Here is a 15739-nt window from a genome sequence, read left to right as displayed (position 1 = left end):
CCGCAGAAGCTCCATGGTGCCTTGGAAGCAGAGCTGAAGGGCAGGAGAGTGGCATCCAGCTTTCTGCTCTGGTGGGGCTGGAGGTTTATTATGGAAGAAGTGGTCGCCCCTAACCCCCCCGGTCAGTCCCACAGACTCGGAGCAGCAGTGAAGGGGAAACAGCCTGGGAGGCGGCGGCGTCGCTCGCCTGCTAGAGAAGGCGACTTAGACCAGACTGGGAAGGAGCAAGAGAAGCCCTAGAACTGGGCCAGATGACTCCATAATCCTGCTAGAGACACAGGAACCATCATATAATCAGACACTCCTTTCCTTCTTTTGGGGGAGGGATTTTCTTATTTGACAAAGTCTTGAGAGCATGTCCTTCTAATGCATTGCACAGGGGAACTTAGGTTTCAACAAGCATCCAAAAGGGCCTCTTATTCCAAACTGGTTCACTGTTTTGTTTTGTTTTTTTTTTGCCTTGCCTTCCCTCCTGTTCCATTTTTGGCTCATAACGTAATCTAAGCCAGGCACTGAAGCCTTCATTCACAGCTATACAAAAGTCCTCACCCCCAATCCCTGCAGAGACGATCCTCAAGCAGGCGGGCCCCGCCACTTCCTCTGGACCATGGGAACACCAGAGCTGAGCAGGAGGAGATAGGATGACAAGTAAAAAGAATAAAAAAAAGGCGCAGAGGCAGGAAACCCGGCTGGAGACTATAGGAAACTGAAGCACAGGGAGGCTCAAAAAACCCCAAGAATTCTCTGAAATCTTAGCACGGCATGGACCTGTCAACTCAACCTCCTTTGGTAGGCGATACCATTACTAAGTTTTAACTTTAGACCATATGAAGCACTCCAGAAAACAATAGTTAACACTATGAAAATTAGACAAGAAAAAAAAAAAACACTACTGCTAAAAACACAGTTAATATATCAAAAGGCAGGCCAAGAGTTATCCATGAAATGTCTTATGAAAGTTCCCAAGACGACCGTATGCAAAGCTAGCTATTAGAAGAGAGAAAAGCAAAGCATGAGACATGGAGAGATTGTATATTAATGACTAAAAAAACCCAGCGCAGTTTCAGGGGTTTGTGAAATACAACACTAGTTGTTAGGATCTCTTACATCAAGAGGGAATGGGCCAGTTTAGAAGTGCTACTGGTCCTGGAGGCCACCCCTCCTGTCACCCAAATCATCCTGCTCTCTGCGTGTTGCCCTACAGAACAGAATGCAATCGTCTTCACAGCAGTTACTGGATTTCTTATTTTGTAAAATCCCTCGCCTTTGGAAATCATCATGTTGAACTTGGCAGGCTCCCTGCCCAAGCTGGTTTCGGAGGTGGGGCTTGGAAGCATTTAACTCCTCCTGAGAAAGTAATCTGCCAAAACCACGTCGGCCTAGCTTAGTACAAAGTAAAAAAAAAACCAACCAAAACCCCAAGGTAAAAGCTGGATAAGAAGCTCTCTCCTCCAGGCAGTCAGGCTCTACGGCTGGCAGCTGGGATAGATCCTTGACATGTGGCCAGGAAGTACAGGACAAAGTGGTTGGGCCGGTTGGTCTCGGTCCTGTTATCTGCTATGTACATGAGGTGACCCGGTTAGCCCCCATCACTTTTACTGCCAACTTCCCGGCAAGACAGGCTGGGAAGATGATCAGCGAAAGCGACAGTAGCAAGCTCGTCTAAAGAAACACTGCACTCTTCACCCAGGAGTTTGCCCTAAACAGCACAAAGCTGATAAGCTTCGGCCTTCATAAATATTTCAGTTTCTACAAAGGAAGGCAGAGGAAGCTGAAAGTTAAGTGATAATTATGGCTCCCCACTAGCACAGAAGCTGCTGTTACTTGTGAAAGCAGCTCCCACCTAACCTGAAAAGCAGACATAAGACTTCTGCAATACCGGTGGCTGAGTAAAAGTAGAAAAAAAAAAAAAAGAGACATGCAAGAGCAGAACGAATAAAAGAAATGCTAAGCTGAAGCGAGTCCCTTCCCCGTCGAGTTTATGCCGTTGAATATTAATACAAGTGCAAGTTTGAGAAAGGAGACAGGAAATCGTGAAGTTCCGGTTCTCCGGAGACATGTAAAAAAAACCAAACCCCAAACAAACCAACCATCCCCGTGCTATTTCAGAGACCGAGAAGAAGAAGTCCCACTGCCAGCCACTGTGCTCTGCCTTAAAGTCACACACACACTTCTGTCAAGGCCAGAAAGAAATATAAAAAGTTAACTAAAAATACGTTATTCACTTCATGCTTGGATTGGCAAAAAAAGGAGGGGTGGGTGTGAAGTGATGGCTTTTGGATTTTAAAGGCTGCAGGAGGAAATGTAAACAATGGCGGGGGGTGTGATATCAATCACATTGCTTCCCACAAATAAGAGAGAAAGCAGCTTGCAAGTCAGGCAAAATGACTACAACAGAAGGCCCCCAACAGGCTTCATTCACTGCACGTTGCCTGTGCGGAAGAAGGACCAAGATTTCACTTTTATTTCCGAATAAAAAGTACCGGACAGCAATATCCCACATCAGTCTAAATGCTTAGACCCGGAAGCCCCTGCAAGATATTAGAGAGCATACTTGAAAAGGGAAGACCCTCAACCTTTTTCATACTTTAAAAACAAACCACCGCTCTTAAGATCACAATTTTGTAATTTTTTTTTTTTAATGAATTTAAAGCATATAAGAGATGCCAGTCTGGGTCAGCCCGAAGTCCATCGAGCCCAGCATCCTGTCTCGGACGGTGGCCAATGCTGATCACGAGTACTCAAGCAGATTCCCTCCCCCAAAGCAGACCGATTGCTTCTTCCTCACCCCAGAGACAGCGCTGGCTGCCCTCGTCTACCTAGCTAATAATGTTTCATGAACTTTTCTCTCCAGGCACTTCCACTTCTCAAACTCAGAGCCCCTTTAAGAAGAATTTTGTCAAGAGACATATAAAGCAAGCTTTCTTCTGGAGACAGCGACTGACCCGGGAAAGATGGCTCCTTTATGCACAGGTTAGGTGAACCAAGCCAGCCCACACCAAGCAGGCCAAAAGGTCTCTCAGAGATAAAACTCGGGATTCAGTGCCCATTCGCCTGCTGGCAAGTTTGAAGGACAAAAAAAGGTTTACACATTCCAACTCCCTTGTGTGTCACTACAAAAAAAAAAAAAAAAAAAAAGCGGAGGCACTGTCCCCTTTAAGAGAATCAGAGTGAACCAGATCATGCCTGCAACCCAGAAGAAAAAGCAGGAGTTATGGCACAGGAGAAACTCTGTTCCCTCTCACCGTGTGACCTTGGGCAAATCACTTAACCTCTGTATTATCAAACGGGGACTCTGATTTGTGATATAAGTGGTACATCATTAGGACTAAGAAATCCCAGCAAGTAATTTCCTGCTTTATAAATAAAATAAGAAACAGCTTTGTAACTTATTAAAACGTGACTGTAGATCTTAGTTATTAAAACAGGACATGCCAGGTCACCAACTCACCAGCTGTAGCATGTTGAGCTGCTGTGTCACCACACACAAAAGAGTGTGTGGCTTTTCTTTAATTTTTTTTTTAAAGATTCCATGGTGGTTCTCCTCTCATTGCAGGCTCCCCCCCTTCTCTGGTTTCCCTCACAGCTTCCTGTTCTAGTGCTAACGAATTTCAAATATCCTCAATAATAAAAAGGAACATAAATAAATAAGGCTGGAGCTGCATCGTGGAGTCCTGCTGACATACTCAGTAATCACTTGTGCCATCAGAAACCTGAAGACCAAAAAGCACAAGAATTCCTCGTGTCTAGTTTCACAAGTGGTTCAACCATAGCTGAGGGGTCCCCCCTTTTTTTTTTTTAGGAAGCCATCCAGATTGAGCTTGAAGAAAATTAAATCGTAAGTCATTTTTAAAAAAAAAAAACTCACTAATTACACTAATCTCTTCCAGGAAGAAAAGACATTTATAATGAAAATCTAGTAAACATTTACAGACAGCACTGAAAATAATGTTCCATCCAGAGGAGCCAAAAAGCTGTTTAAAAAAAACCCTCCATTGCAGTCTGTGAGATTTTGAAATACCTGAGAGCGTACAAGAATAATTCACGCCATGGCAGGCAGCGGATCAGAGCTCTCTGCTCGCTCTACTCTGCCGCTGGCCACAGACTTCGCACAGTGCTCTTTGTCTGGCTGAGGCCAGCTGCTGCGCTGGCCCTTTAAGGGCCTCCCTTCCCCCTCCCGCCTGGCGGACTGCAGCAAAGCCCGCGGCAAAGGAAAAACAAGAAGCAGCAGCAGCCCTGCACGGCCGCCATCTTGGTGCAGCTCCTCTGCTCGCACCGTGCTGCTGCAGAAGCAAAAAACAGACACCAACCCAGAGCCCCAGTACAGAAAAAAAAGACAACTCACTCCCCCTCATTCCCCAACAGACCTTCAAGGTGTTAGATCAGAGAATAAAGACCCCCCAAAGAAATAAAGAGAAGGAGAGAGAGTAAGGAAAGAGCTCCTAACATGGCGAATGGCTCTTGTTTGCTGCCCTTGGGGTGACAAAATCAGTTTTTAGGGCTGCTCAGACAGCAAAAGAAATCGATCGTGGCACGTTTTATTTTATGTGAACAGCAAAATTACTAACATCTAATGCATCAATTACAACGATTTCAAATTTTTTTTTTATAATAATTTTTCTTCCTAACAAAAAGAAAAAAATCCAGGACTGACCAATTACAAAACCGCCTTGTAGGCAGTATTTTTTTTTTTCTAAAAAGCTACCTCCTGCTTAAAACCATAATTCTCCAACTGCTTCTTCAATGTTCCAGGCTGGTGCATTCCCAGCACCCTCCCCACAAGAGAGCAAAGCAAGCCAGGCTTCAAAGCTACACCCTGGAAAGAAACCACCAGCTTCTTTAAAAAATAACCAACTGTGTGTAATGATCAAGTTAGCAGCACAGACGCTAAAGGAGGGTTTTTGGTTTGGGGTTATTTTTTTCGTCTGGGTTTGTCGAGAATATTTTGTTGCGAAGGCCTTGGCTACATGTTTTTCACTGCAAGGGCAAAAGGATTTACTTACCCGCACGCCATTGTGGAATGAAGGCTGAAGGTGACGTTGCTTTGATTAGATGTTTTGTGCATTAAAAAAAAAGAAAAAAAAAAAGAAGACTTGCTTTAGTTGTATTTTCCAGTCTTATCTAAATTTAAAAAAAAGGGTTTGTTCCCCCCCTTTAGCTATAGGGTAATAGTGGTACACTATCATTTAAAATTTCAGAAGTGTTGCAGTGTTATCTTGACGTTGTAGTTTTGGCAGGATCACCCTGTCGAAGTTTATCTTCATTTACAGTGAGAAGAATTCTCTCTCTCCAAAAAAGGAAGCTCAGGGTCTATTTTCACACATAGTATAGAAACTAAATATGAAAATTGTCCAGAGTTGTCTTTTTTTTTTTTAAAGATACTGAGCCTGGAACGTTTGGCTAAAATTGTATTATGTAAACATCTTAAATAACTGAACTATAAATATTTGGATTTTAAGTAATTATTTCGACAGATTTCTTTGCTTAAACGGATCAAAAAGACCGAAACATGCAAATAAGAGTAGAAAAAAAGGACAGTTTCAGTTACATTAAAATGAAAAAACAAAAAGACTACAGTTCAAAAAAGGACAGAATTGATTGGGTACTTACAATGTCAAAGAAAAGGTTTATCATAATAAAATTTCTTTATAGCGTTTTTGCAAGAATTCACCGTTCTCAAATCTGTATGTAGAACACTGACTTGAAAGAACAAAGGAGTTAAGAAATGGCCAGGCATTTTAAGTGTTCACCAAAGGATAATTTAAAATGTATTGTTCAGTAATAACATAATACATATATAGAGATAGATATACAAATAAAAACTAAACAAAAAGCTATGCATTTACTTATTTGAATTCAAATTGGTCACTGCTGACATAAGGGTGTGCCCATGACCTAGTTATACAAGACAAAGATGGATTCCAAATCATAGGGAAAAAATCCAAATCTTTTAATAATCTTCCTTCTTCTTAAATCCTTTAAATGTTGGCAAACATTAATACACACTTAGCAGTCCTGAAATTGATGGTGGATGCAAACAAGTATCCCTTTTGGAACAAAGGAAACCTCAGTTGGCCACTAATCCCATTGCAGAAAAATGGCTGCCTGATCTGTTGGCCTCTCCTTAGCTGTCTGATGAAGGATGTTTTTAGATCAGCGTCTAATAACTCAAGCCAAATGGAAGCTGCGCGCTGATTGGTTGGTGGGAGAGGCGCCGTGTCTAGGCAGCCAATCAGCTGAGCACGGCAGGATCCCAACCGGAGAGCACAATGCGAGACAAACCAGGACGAGCCCTGAGCCAGCCTTGCACCTCCCTGGACCAGGAAGACAGAAAAAAAAAATACGCATGCTAAAAAGAAAAAAAAATCTTTAATTACTACAACAAAATGGAAGCTTAAGTGCGATTGGTTGATGCAAAGCTCAGGACTTAAAGCAAAACAAAAAAAATTGCCTCCCTGCAGAAAATCTTCTGTATTGAGGTATTTATCCTTTTCCTCCCCACAAAAACGAGCCCAATTTAAAAACATGCCATATGCAAAGAACCCAAACCGCCTCAGAATGATGCCAGGCTGGACCTCTCCAGCTCAGCCCGAGAAGCCAAACTTGCACCAGCCCCCTTTTCTCCCTCCCCCCTCTTCCCAGGTCCATCTTGTTTAGAAACAGTTCCGTGTAAGGTAAACGCAGCGCGCAGATTCCACGCTCAGCCCCGCGCGCTCGCCGGCAGCGGTAAAAAATAAATAAATAAAATAACCACAATTAAAGTCTAACACCCCGCCCCCACCTCCCGTCGCCTGGCATTGCTGGAGGAGGAGGAGGAGGGGGACGCCCGGGCGGCTCTCCCCGAATGGGTTCCCTGTGGGGGGAGGGGCGCGCCTGTCTCTCTCGCTCTCTTCCCCCCAGAGCCGGGCTGTTATTTCCGGCGCGGCTCGGGCGGTGTGGAATGTGCGCCGGGAATCGCAGGCTAGGCCCGGGCTGCGCTCTATAGTGGTGTATTGTGGGATGCCCGAGAGCGAGCAGAAGCACACACACAGTATGTGTTGGCTCGCAAAAGGGAGGCAGGAGCCTTTAAAACCATGTAATGCAGCCGGGGAGAGGTGAAGAGGGGCTCGGCTTTCCGTGGGAAGGGACGATCAGCGACGCGACGCGATGTCTTTCAAAGCGGGAGAGAAAAGCAGGCACCCCGAAGACCATGGCAAAAAACAGAGTTCAAGTGAGATTCGCTCCTTTTATTATTTTTTCTCTCTCTTGCCTTATGTCTCTGTCGCCTCACTCCTGACTGGGGGGATCCAGCTGGATTTCCCACTTCCAGATCCCGACCTTATTTATTTCTGAAATGTTATTGTCTTTCCCTCTCTTTCTTGCCGGTTGTTTTAATGTTCTCTCTTTCCTACCCCTACCCCACCTCCCCACCCCCTTCCCCTACTCTCTCTACTCTGGTTCCCGGTTTGCAGGCTGGATCAACGGAATGGAGAACAGCAACCAAGCCAGCACTTCAGGCGAGAAGAAGAGTCACCATTGGAGAAGTTACAAGTTGATTATTGACCCAGCTCTGAAAAAAGGACAGCACAAACTATATCGCTACGATGGGCAGCATTTCAGCATGCCTGTAGGTGTTCCAGGAAAAATAACAACACACACACACACAAAAAAAAAACCACATGCTGAGAGGGAGAATAGGAGCAGTTGCAGATCAGTAACTGAGTCCCCTGCAGTCTGGGAGAATTTCTCAAAAGTTGGGTAGAGCAATGCCTAAAGCCTTTGAAAGTTAGCTCGCCCTGCATCAAACAGTCTAGATCCTGGTTAATCGCTCAGTCCGAGAGCTTTCTGGATTTGTGTGAACAGTTCTCCAAATCGGTTCAAGTTGGATCTTTGCCCCCCCCCCCCCCCATCACAGGCATTCTCTGCAGTTTGACATGTGTCCGTATGTCAGAGCTGCAAACACACTTTCTCCACTCTCCCCCCTTCTGCCCCTCCCCTTTTGGCTTGATGTGATTTTTTTTTTTAACTCTTGTCTCTTTCTGGCTTCCAAGATCTGTTTTGCTGTTTGTTTGTTTTCTTTTAAATGAAAATAATGTTTAACTCTGTCTGCCTTTAGAACCCGGGCTTTACTCCGGTGGATTCCGTCCGAGATGCCAGGATCGGACGGATATGGACGAAAACCAGAGAGCTGGATCTGCCCGTCCCGAAGTTTAAGGTACTCTCTTCACGTTCGGGCCAGAGTTACAACTGTGATTATTGTACAAAGTTATTTTCTCTGCGGTGGGCGACCTGAGCAAACGTGTATGTTCGAAAGTAACGTAATCCGAGTTTAAAAAACAACTTCTACACATTTTGTGTTTTTTTTTCAATAAGCGATTTTTAAACCGGGCTTTTCCCATGACCCGGTGTCACCCTAAGAAGGATTAATACAGGTTGTTACAATAGTCTAAAAAATGATCAGGATACAAAGTATTTAAATAGGACTGACCGAATACATTGTTTTATTGTTCAAAATTTATTTTAATTATTCTGATTCTATTTAAATACATGCCTCGGTTCCATTCAGTAACCCAGATTTAAGAAGGTAAACCAAGAAAATCTGCCCATTAATTGACCGGAAACTAAAACATTGTTGACAGTTTGAAATAGTTCCCCAAACTGTAACTTAATTTTTTTTTTAATTTTTTATTGTAGTGGCAGGTGTTTTTGTTTTGTAAAATATGTTTCTGTGGGCTCCTCCCCTCCCCCCCCCCCTCAATCTAGATCGACGACTTTTACGTGGGGCCAGTCCCCCCCAAGCAGGTCACTTTCGCCAAGTTAAACGACAACATCCGCGAGAACTTCCTGACCGACATGTGCAAGAAGCACGGCGAGGTGGAGGAGGTGCAAATCCTCTACAACCCCAAGAACAAGAAGCACCTGGGCATCGCCAAAGTCGTGTTCGCCACGGTGAAGGGAGCCCGCGAGGCGGTGCAGCACCTGCACAACACGTCGGTCATGGGCAACATCATCCACGTGGAGCTGGACACCAAAGGTGAGGGGGGAGGGGGGGGGGGTTCTCGCCGGAAACTGTAAGGAGACTGCAAAATCATAAAAAAAAAAAAATGCACGATCGTCCCCGATCTGATGTTACAAGCAAATATTTCAAAACTATAGCTGCAGAGTGTGTGTGTGTGTGTGTGTATTTGTTGTGTGCCGTCCCTGGACTTTGTGAGTCACGTGCACTTAAGTGTGTTGTCGGTTGCTAGGAGACTGGAGCGCGAGGGCTGGGGTTTTTTTTTTTTTTTTTTTTACCAAATGCTGCTGTCCAGACAGTGTCAGGCGTGCTTCTCGCATTCCGTCCTCACGGACACCTTGCCTTGCCCCGAGATCTCCAGCATGTAAAACAGAATGGAGGAGAGAGGACCAGCTTGCCATTGACTTTTTTTGTCCTGAAATGCTTTAACAGTTCCTAGCAGTAGGCAGAGATTGCATGTTCATTTCGGTTGCAAGGGGATTTGCTCCTAGCAAACGGCGTTCCCCTTTTTCTGGACACTTTAGGAAGCCAGTGGAATCCGATCTCTAGGGCATCCCTACTTTTATAGTAAAACTGGTAAATGTAGCGGTTGGCAGTGCTATGTGTGTGTCTCTCTTGCTCTCATCTCTCTCTCTCTTAAAGAAACAGTAACATTTTATCATGCTCCTCATTAAACCTGTAGTCACTGCTAACCTTGTTGAAGTACGGTATCACTATGTATGCACTCCAGCAGTAATGCAAAGTCAATACATGTTATATATGACCACAGTTTCCTATCCTAGGAAGTTTATTTGGATCTTGTAAAAATCTGGAGTCAGGTGACAGAGTTCCTGCACTATAGTGCCTCATTTGTTTTAGCCGTATCCATTCACTTAGGTAGCACTTCCAGTTTATTTTATTGCTGTAGGTCTGGAGTACTTAGAAACGAAAGTGCAAAGACCCCGTTCTTCAGAAGTTACCCGGTTTCTGTTTGCCTGTGTGTAAATTATGTTTTAAAAGGATTTCTACAAAACCAAGAAAATCAAAACCCAAAGATTTAAAAAAAAAACCAAAAAAACAAAAACTGAAATAACACTTGTGAACTATGTATGCTTGTTTTATGTGCAGCTTCAGATCTAAAAATTTCCCCCTTTTATAATGAGAGAAGTGTGTTCTGAGCAGTGTCTGCGATTAGAAGAAAGCATGCTAACTATTGACTCCATGCTTCTCAATTATTCTTTTTTTTTTTTGTTTTAGTATTTTTGTTCGTGTCTTCCCCATACACTTTTTTTCCCCCTGAATTGCAGGGTGGAGGAGATGCATCTACGTTTCCTAATTCACAGTATGCACTCCCAGCCACACAGTTTGGTTCAGAATATAATACATTACAGATAAATGAAAACGGGAAAGTAGGAAGCTGGAATTCGTTAAAGGCACACGAAAGCATATTTCAGGAAATATAAGAGTAAATAATTGTGATCTGACAGGTGCATTCTTTTTGTTTATATGTTTTGCTGTATTTGCCAAAAATGTAAAATGACGCTTGATAGTGACTTGGCAGGTGGAACTTCTACTTCTTAGGAAAAAGTTTGTAGAAAGAACTTTTTCTTTTGTTTGTTTTTTTTTTTCAGGATTCCTGGATTTTATATCCTGCTAACTTTTTTTTTTTTTTTTTCCTAACTCGGTAGTTTCTTCCTTCACTTTTAAACTTCTGGCCCAATCAGAACCAACCAGTGTCATGAGTGTTCAGAGGGTTTCCCACCCTCCTGTTTTTTGTTTTTTTTTAAAACCCTTGCCCCTGTCCTTGCCATGGTCCATAAACAGCGGTTCCCTCCAGAACCTAATACAGACAACCATCCTCCAGTTGTCCTTCAGTCTGCCCACCAGGTGTCGCTGTTGTGCGATGGCCAGAATCCCCTCCTCGCTGAAAGTGATGTTCTGCACTTCAGCCGCCAGAATCTGCACAGTATTCTGAAGCTGAGAAAGTTTAAATGTCAACGACACCATCTTAATTCTACTTCCTGGGGCGAGGGTGTGAAGGGAGATGTTAAATCACTTATAAAATAAATCAATCCCTAGGTTCAAAATGCAGGTGAATCAGTAGTAGGTCCGAACACTAGGGGAGTGTCAGCATACTGTGCTGCACTATTTAGAAACCTGTCTTTAAACATCCTCTACCCTGTCTATATCTTTTCAGCTGCTAGTAGCTTCATCACCTTAAGTCTTTCTGTGTATGGCGTATAGGGCAGGCAGTTGTGCTGGTCCTCCTCTGAATTGCCTCTGTCTTATCGATGTTCTTTTTTTAGAAGGCTCTACAAGGTGGGGGAGGTCTCATCAGGGACCTGCATGGCTAGCAGATAATGCGAATGCTACTTTCCCATTAGATTCAGCGATTCATATGCCATATTATTGCCAATAAATATTCCCACAGAAAAGTGCAGAATCCTTCCGAATTCATCAGGTCTGCTCTGACTGGAACAGAATCCCTCTCCCTGCAGTGCAGTCAGTACATCCAGATGTGGAAGGAGAGATTGCCCGCCATCTTTGTGATCCGTGAGCAGGCATGAGTGCACTTAGGAGAGGGAACTTCCCCAAGCATAGCCCGGATAATGCTGGAGTCCCTCGTTGAAATTCTGTGAACAGCCCGCTCAACGAACGAGCCTTCCAGTCAGAGCCAGCTGGGCCAGGCTGACCAGCCTGTGGTGAGGAGCATACACTGTTATTTTGTGCTGCAAGGATGTGCTTTCCCTCTTTTGGAAATGCTAGCTCCATTTTTCTTTTAGGTGTTAGTTTAACACACTTGAAACAGATTTAGAACAGCTATTAAAGGCAGGGGCTGGAGAGAAGAAGGCCAAGGGGGGTAGCAAGCCGAGTGGCTGAGGCATAGCATGGAGGGGACACTGTGGGAGTTAGGGAGGGGTCTGCCAGATTGCACGAGATCTTCCAGTCCTGTGTGTTGACGTAGACGTTTGCTAGAAAACAGAAGGCAGGAGGTAGGATAGAGAAGAGGCTGGGAATTCAACACTGAGTCCCCGTTGCTGGCGCCACAGACGCTCACTTGATTTGGGCACCCATTTCTGTACTTTCACTGGAACCTATTTAGTGACACTGAGCTTGCTCATGATGGATCCCCCTGTCTAGTCTTCAAATCTTGTAGCAGCTTCTATCCTCAGATTGCATATGGCTTACCAATCGCACAGAACGGTGGGCAGCGGATGTTTGCACGCAATGAATGCAACTTCTGCTTTCCTTGGCGGGATGTGCCGAAAAGCCTGACCTGTAAATGGATGCACTGGGCTGGTGTGGGGCGGGCTCCGTGTTTTGAGATGAGGTTGTGCCCCTTGGCCCGGGACCTGGTATACGTGTGGGAGAAGGATGAAGCCGAGGCGTCGCTGAAATCTAGTAGCCGGCTGTCTGTACTAGTAAAGGCTGCTGATCACGCTAGTCAGGGAGGACCAGAACCATCATCAATTATCTGAATAGCAGCTCGCCATTGCCAGAATTCATCAGCAGAGTTCCCTGCTTCCCATTTGCATTAATTACCATCAACACTGCTTGGAAGGTTTTGATAAGAAACAGCCACTTAGCGCGTTCGGAACACGTGGCGCAGTTTGGCAGCCTTGGTGGCTGCATCGAATGGGAAGGAGAGCTGTACAATAAACATCTTTGGAAGCCCATATGTCTCTTGGCATGCGCGGATCTTATGGCCAGCGTGCCTGGGAACCTCCAGCACAAGCCCTAGTTGTCGGGGATTAGCAGAAACCATTGTGCAGGTTCGGGCAGTGGGAGTAAAATTGCCCTACGAGAGCAGACTTTTTTTTACAGCTAAGGCGACAGCGGGAAAACACAGTAAGATTAACTGTGACCCCCCCCCAGCATTGAAGGGCAGAACGCTCCATGCTAGATATTTGGAAGTCATAACACTCAGCTGATGAAATGTCCTTTTCACTTTTTGGTTTCTTTCCCTTGGAACACTCTTCTAGTTCAGATGGGATCCGATTAAGGTACTGGAGGGCCCTGCTTTGTCCTGCCTCTGCCATGAATACGAGAAGGGCTTTATTATGTGTCCCCCTCCCAGGCCACGGGCCGTGTCTGGCTTTCTCCATAACCACCCTGTTCCCCCTTCCCTTGCTCCACGGTCTTTCCCGGCTTCGCTCCGACGAGGCTTGTACAGTGATCTTTCCTGCCGCTGTAAGGCTTCCCCACTGGATCCTGGGGCCAAAGCGAGTTTGGGGTTTTTTTGGGGTTTTTTTCCCCCTCTGCTTCAGAAAGCAGACAGTGAATGCTCAGTGTTTAGCGTGCGGGCTGCTGGTACCTGCCCCTTCAGTCACCGGCGCTCTTGTGCTTTCCGCAGGTGAGACCCGGATGCGTTTCTACGAGCTGCTCGTCAGTGGCCTCTACACCCCTCAGACCCTTCCCGTCGGCAGCGAGCTGGACGCCTCCCCGCCCGTGAGCGACGTGCTGCAGGTACAGTAAGGCAGGAGCCTCTCTCTCTTTCCGAGCCGCAAAGTCGCGGCCTCCAGAAGGTTTTTACCAGGCTGGAGCTAGGAAGAAAAGTTTTTGTGAGATAACTCTCTGAGCCGAGCAAACTTCAAGAGCAGATGGGGAGCTGTGGGAGGGGGGGTCTGAGGTCTCGCAGGCAGTCCGGGTTTGGACTGGGGGAGGGGAGAAGGGAGGGTGCAGTTGGGAGTAGCCCAGGTTGCTTGCGGCGTACGCGGGCGCTTTGAGACCCCCGTGCGTTGAGAGTCGGTTATGTAAGGGGGAACCGCGTGAATCCTTGCCCTGCAGCCCGTGCGCTGAAAGTGAGCACGGGGCTTTGCTCCTGCTGTTTGTGGAGGTGGCCAAGCTTTGGGGGGGGGGGGGAGGGGATGATAAACTCACGCATGTAGGTGTGAAAATAAAAACGTATGCGTGCCGCGGTACTTTTCTCTCTCTCTAACCTGGCTGAGAGAGCGCGTGCGCACCGTGGAAGCCTGCGTGCGTCTTTAGCTGAGCGGAGAGGGGAGGGGTTCGCTTTCAGACGGGAAAATCAAATTCTCCTCCCCTGCGCTTTAACAAAATCCACTTAAGTGCGTTATTTCTCGTCCCCTAACTCTCCTGTGTGTGAGCTCCTCGGCGCTTCCGTCCGAGCGTTTGGGCCCGCGGCCTTGTTAATATCTATAAACATTAGGGTGATTTGAAGTTTCGTTCCTTGGGATTTTGTTGTTCTTGTCATTACGGCTCTGTTCCTCCCCGGCTGGCTTGCATGCACCTTAGCACATTTTAGCATTATTTCAAGCAGCCGTATTCCTTGCCTTTGAGAACGTGGTTTTTTTCTGTTGCTTGCCATTGTATCGTGCGTCGACCAACGGTTGCTGAATGCTGTCCGTTCTGATTGTTTGTTTGCCCCTTAAATAAAAAGCATTTTGGGGGGGAAAAAAAAAGTAGTGGTTGGAATGCAGGCGGGTTGGAAGGAGAAAACGCTTGGAATGGACAGGGCTCGATCCACTAAGCTTTTATCCCATAGACACAGAATAGGGGAAAACCTGCCCCAAATGTTTCTTTGGCACGGCAGAGCTCCCCTTCTTAATGAGTTCCCTGCCTCTAGCCTGAAACCATTCAAGCCCCAGGCCTAAAGGACAGGAAGCAAGGTGCATGGTCTGGCCACATGAGAATTTAGTTTTTGTTCTGTTAGCTTGCGAGAGAACCCACCCCCTGCATGCGTTATCTCGTGTAAGTTTAATTTTCTTTTGGCTGTAATTACAATGGCAAAACAGATCCAGCAGGACGGACTATAAAGGGCGGATTTCTACCTCGCAGCCACAATGCCCTGCCAGCGCTTTGGGACGTTGTTGTCCGCACAGATGTGACAGATGTTCCTTTGCGTGGCTGCTCCCGTGAGCTGGGGGGGGGGGAAGGGAAGGGAGGAGATTACCTTCTGAGGCCAAAGGTCAAGTGGCTTTTTAAAAAATTTTTTGTAGCATTCTGGTAAAGCACAACCTGAACTGTCTCCACTCTGTTATCCCAAAGCAGGGGGGATGTGCAGGTTTCTGCTGCCTCGCCTCTGCTTTTTTACCTGCCTACCGCACCTGTTAAGTGACAGCGTCCCAGAACAGCTGATAAGATGGAAGCAGTAGGAAGCAGGCGGCATTATTGTACTGCAAGGGAAGGCTATTCCCGGGTGTACCTGAGGGCACTAACGAGGGGGATTTCCTTCAGTGCCCGGGGACCCTGCACTTGGGCCTCAGCGGAGGTGGGGGCAGAGATTGGGCGGGAAAGCTGACTCACGACATCCAATCCCAGCGCCGGACACCCTCGGAAGGAGGAAATGCCCTCCGGAGGAGAGCTGCTCTCGTGTTTGCGCAGTTGTGAATTTAATATATCGTACATTGCTTTGGGCAAATAGTAGAGGCGATGAACACATGTAATGAGAATGAATGAATAAATTGTGTTTTATTGACAAGGCAGTAGCAACGTTAATTTACATTGGGTTACGCAGTCCTTTCCCATGCTTTCAGGTAAGGGAACCTTGAATGGTCTGCCCAGCTAACCGGCCGTGTCTCCAAGCAGCCTTGGGCTTCTGTTTCGCTGGTCCTGCCTGCATTCTGCCAGCGTTACGAGATGTGAGCAAGGATAAAGCCTGCCGCTCCGATAGGCTTAAACAGCCAGGGGGCTGGAACGCGGGCCGTGCTGGGCACCTCTGTGGCTCTCCTTCCTCGCTTGAAGTTGGGCATCAAACCTTGATTCTGGTGTGACTGCCCGGCTCTGCGCGTGGCATGGGATTGC

The 15739-nt window shown here is 46.2% G+C and overlaps 2 protein-coding genes across 3 annotated transcripts in view; one reads left to right on the top strand and one right to left on the bottom strand.

The window, feature by feature from the left end:
• Window positions 1–6303, bottom strand: part of RHOF (ras homolog family member F, filopodia associated) — a 37193-nt gene extending 30890 nt beyond the window's left edge. Inside the window, exons 1-2 of the mRNA XM_029571124.1 lie at window positions 5611–6303; window positions 5004–5042 (exon numbers count right to left, since the gene is read on the bottom strand). Of these exons, the coding sequence (XP_029426984.1) occupies window positions 5004–5042; window positions 5611–5634 (63 nt within the window). The 5' untranslated portion in view covers window positions 5635–6303. The remainder of the gene's footprint in view (window positions 1–5003; window positions 5043–5610) is intronic.
• Window positions 6304–6640: 337 nt separating this feature from the next.
• Window positions 6641–15739, top strand: part of SETD1B (SET domain containing 1B, histone lysine methyltransferase) — a 68740-nt gene continuing 59641 nt past the window's right edge. Inside the window, exons 1-5 of one of the 2 annotated variants that reach the window (XM_029571120.1) lie at window positions 6641–7210; window positions 7452–7606; window positions 8096–8194; window positions 8743–9013; window positions 13329–13441. In XM_029571120.1, the coding sequence (XP_029426980.1) occupies window positions 7147–7210; window positions 7452–7606; window positions 8096–8194; window positions 8743–9013; window positions 13329–13441 (702 nt within the window). In that variant the 5' untranslated portion in view covers window positions 6641–7146. The remainder of the gene's footprint in view (window positions 7211–7451; window positions 7607–8095; window positions 8195–8742; window positions 9014–13328; window positions 13442–15739) is intronic. The other variant, XM_029571121.1, reaches the window with a different exon arrangement.

This window comes from Rhinatrema bivittatum, chromosome 11 (assembly GCF_901001135.1).
Source record: "Rhinatrema bivittatum chromosome 11, aRhiBiv1.1, whole genome shotgun sequence".
NCBI lineage: Eukaryota > Metazoa > Chordata > Amphibia > Gymnophiona > Rhinatrematidae > Rhinatrema > Rhinatrema bivittatum.
This window is presented reverse-complemented; position numbering and strand designations above follow the sequence as displayed.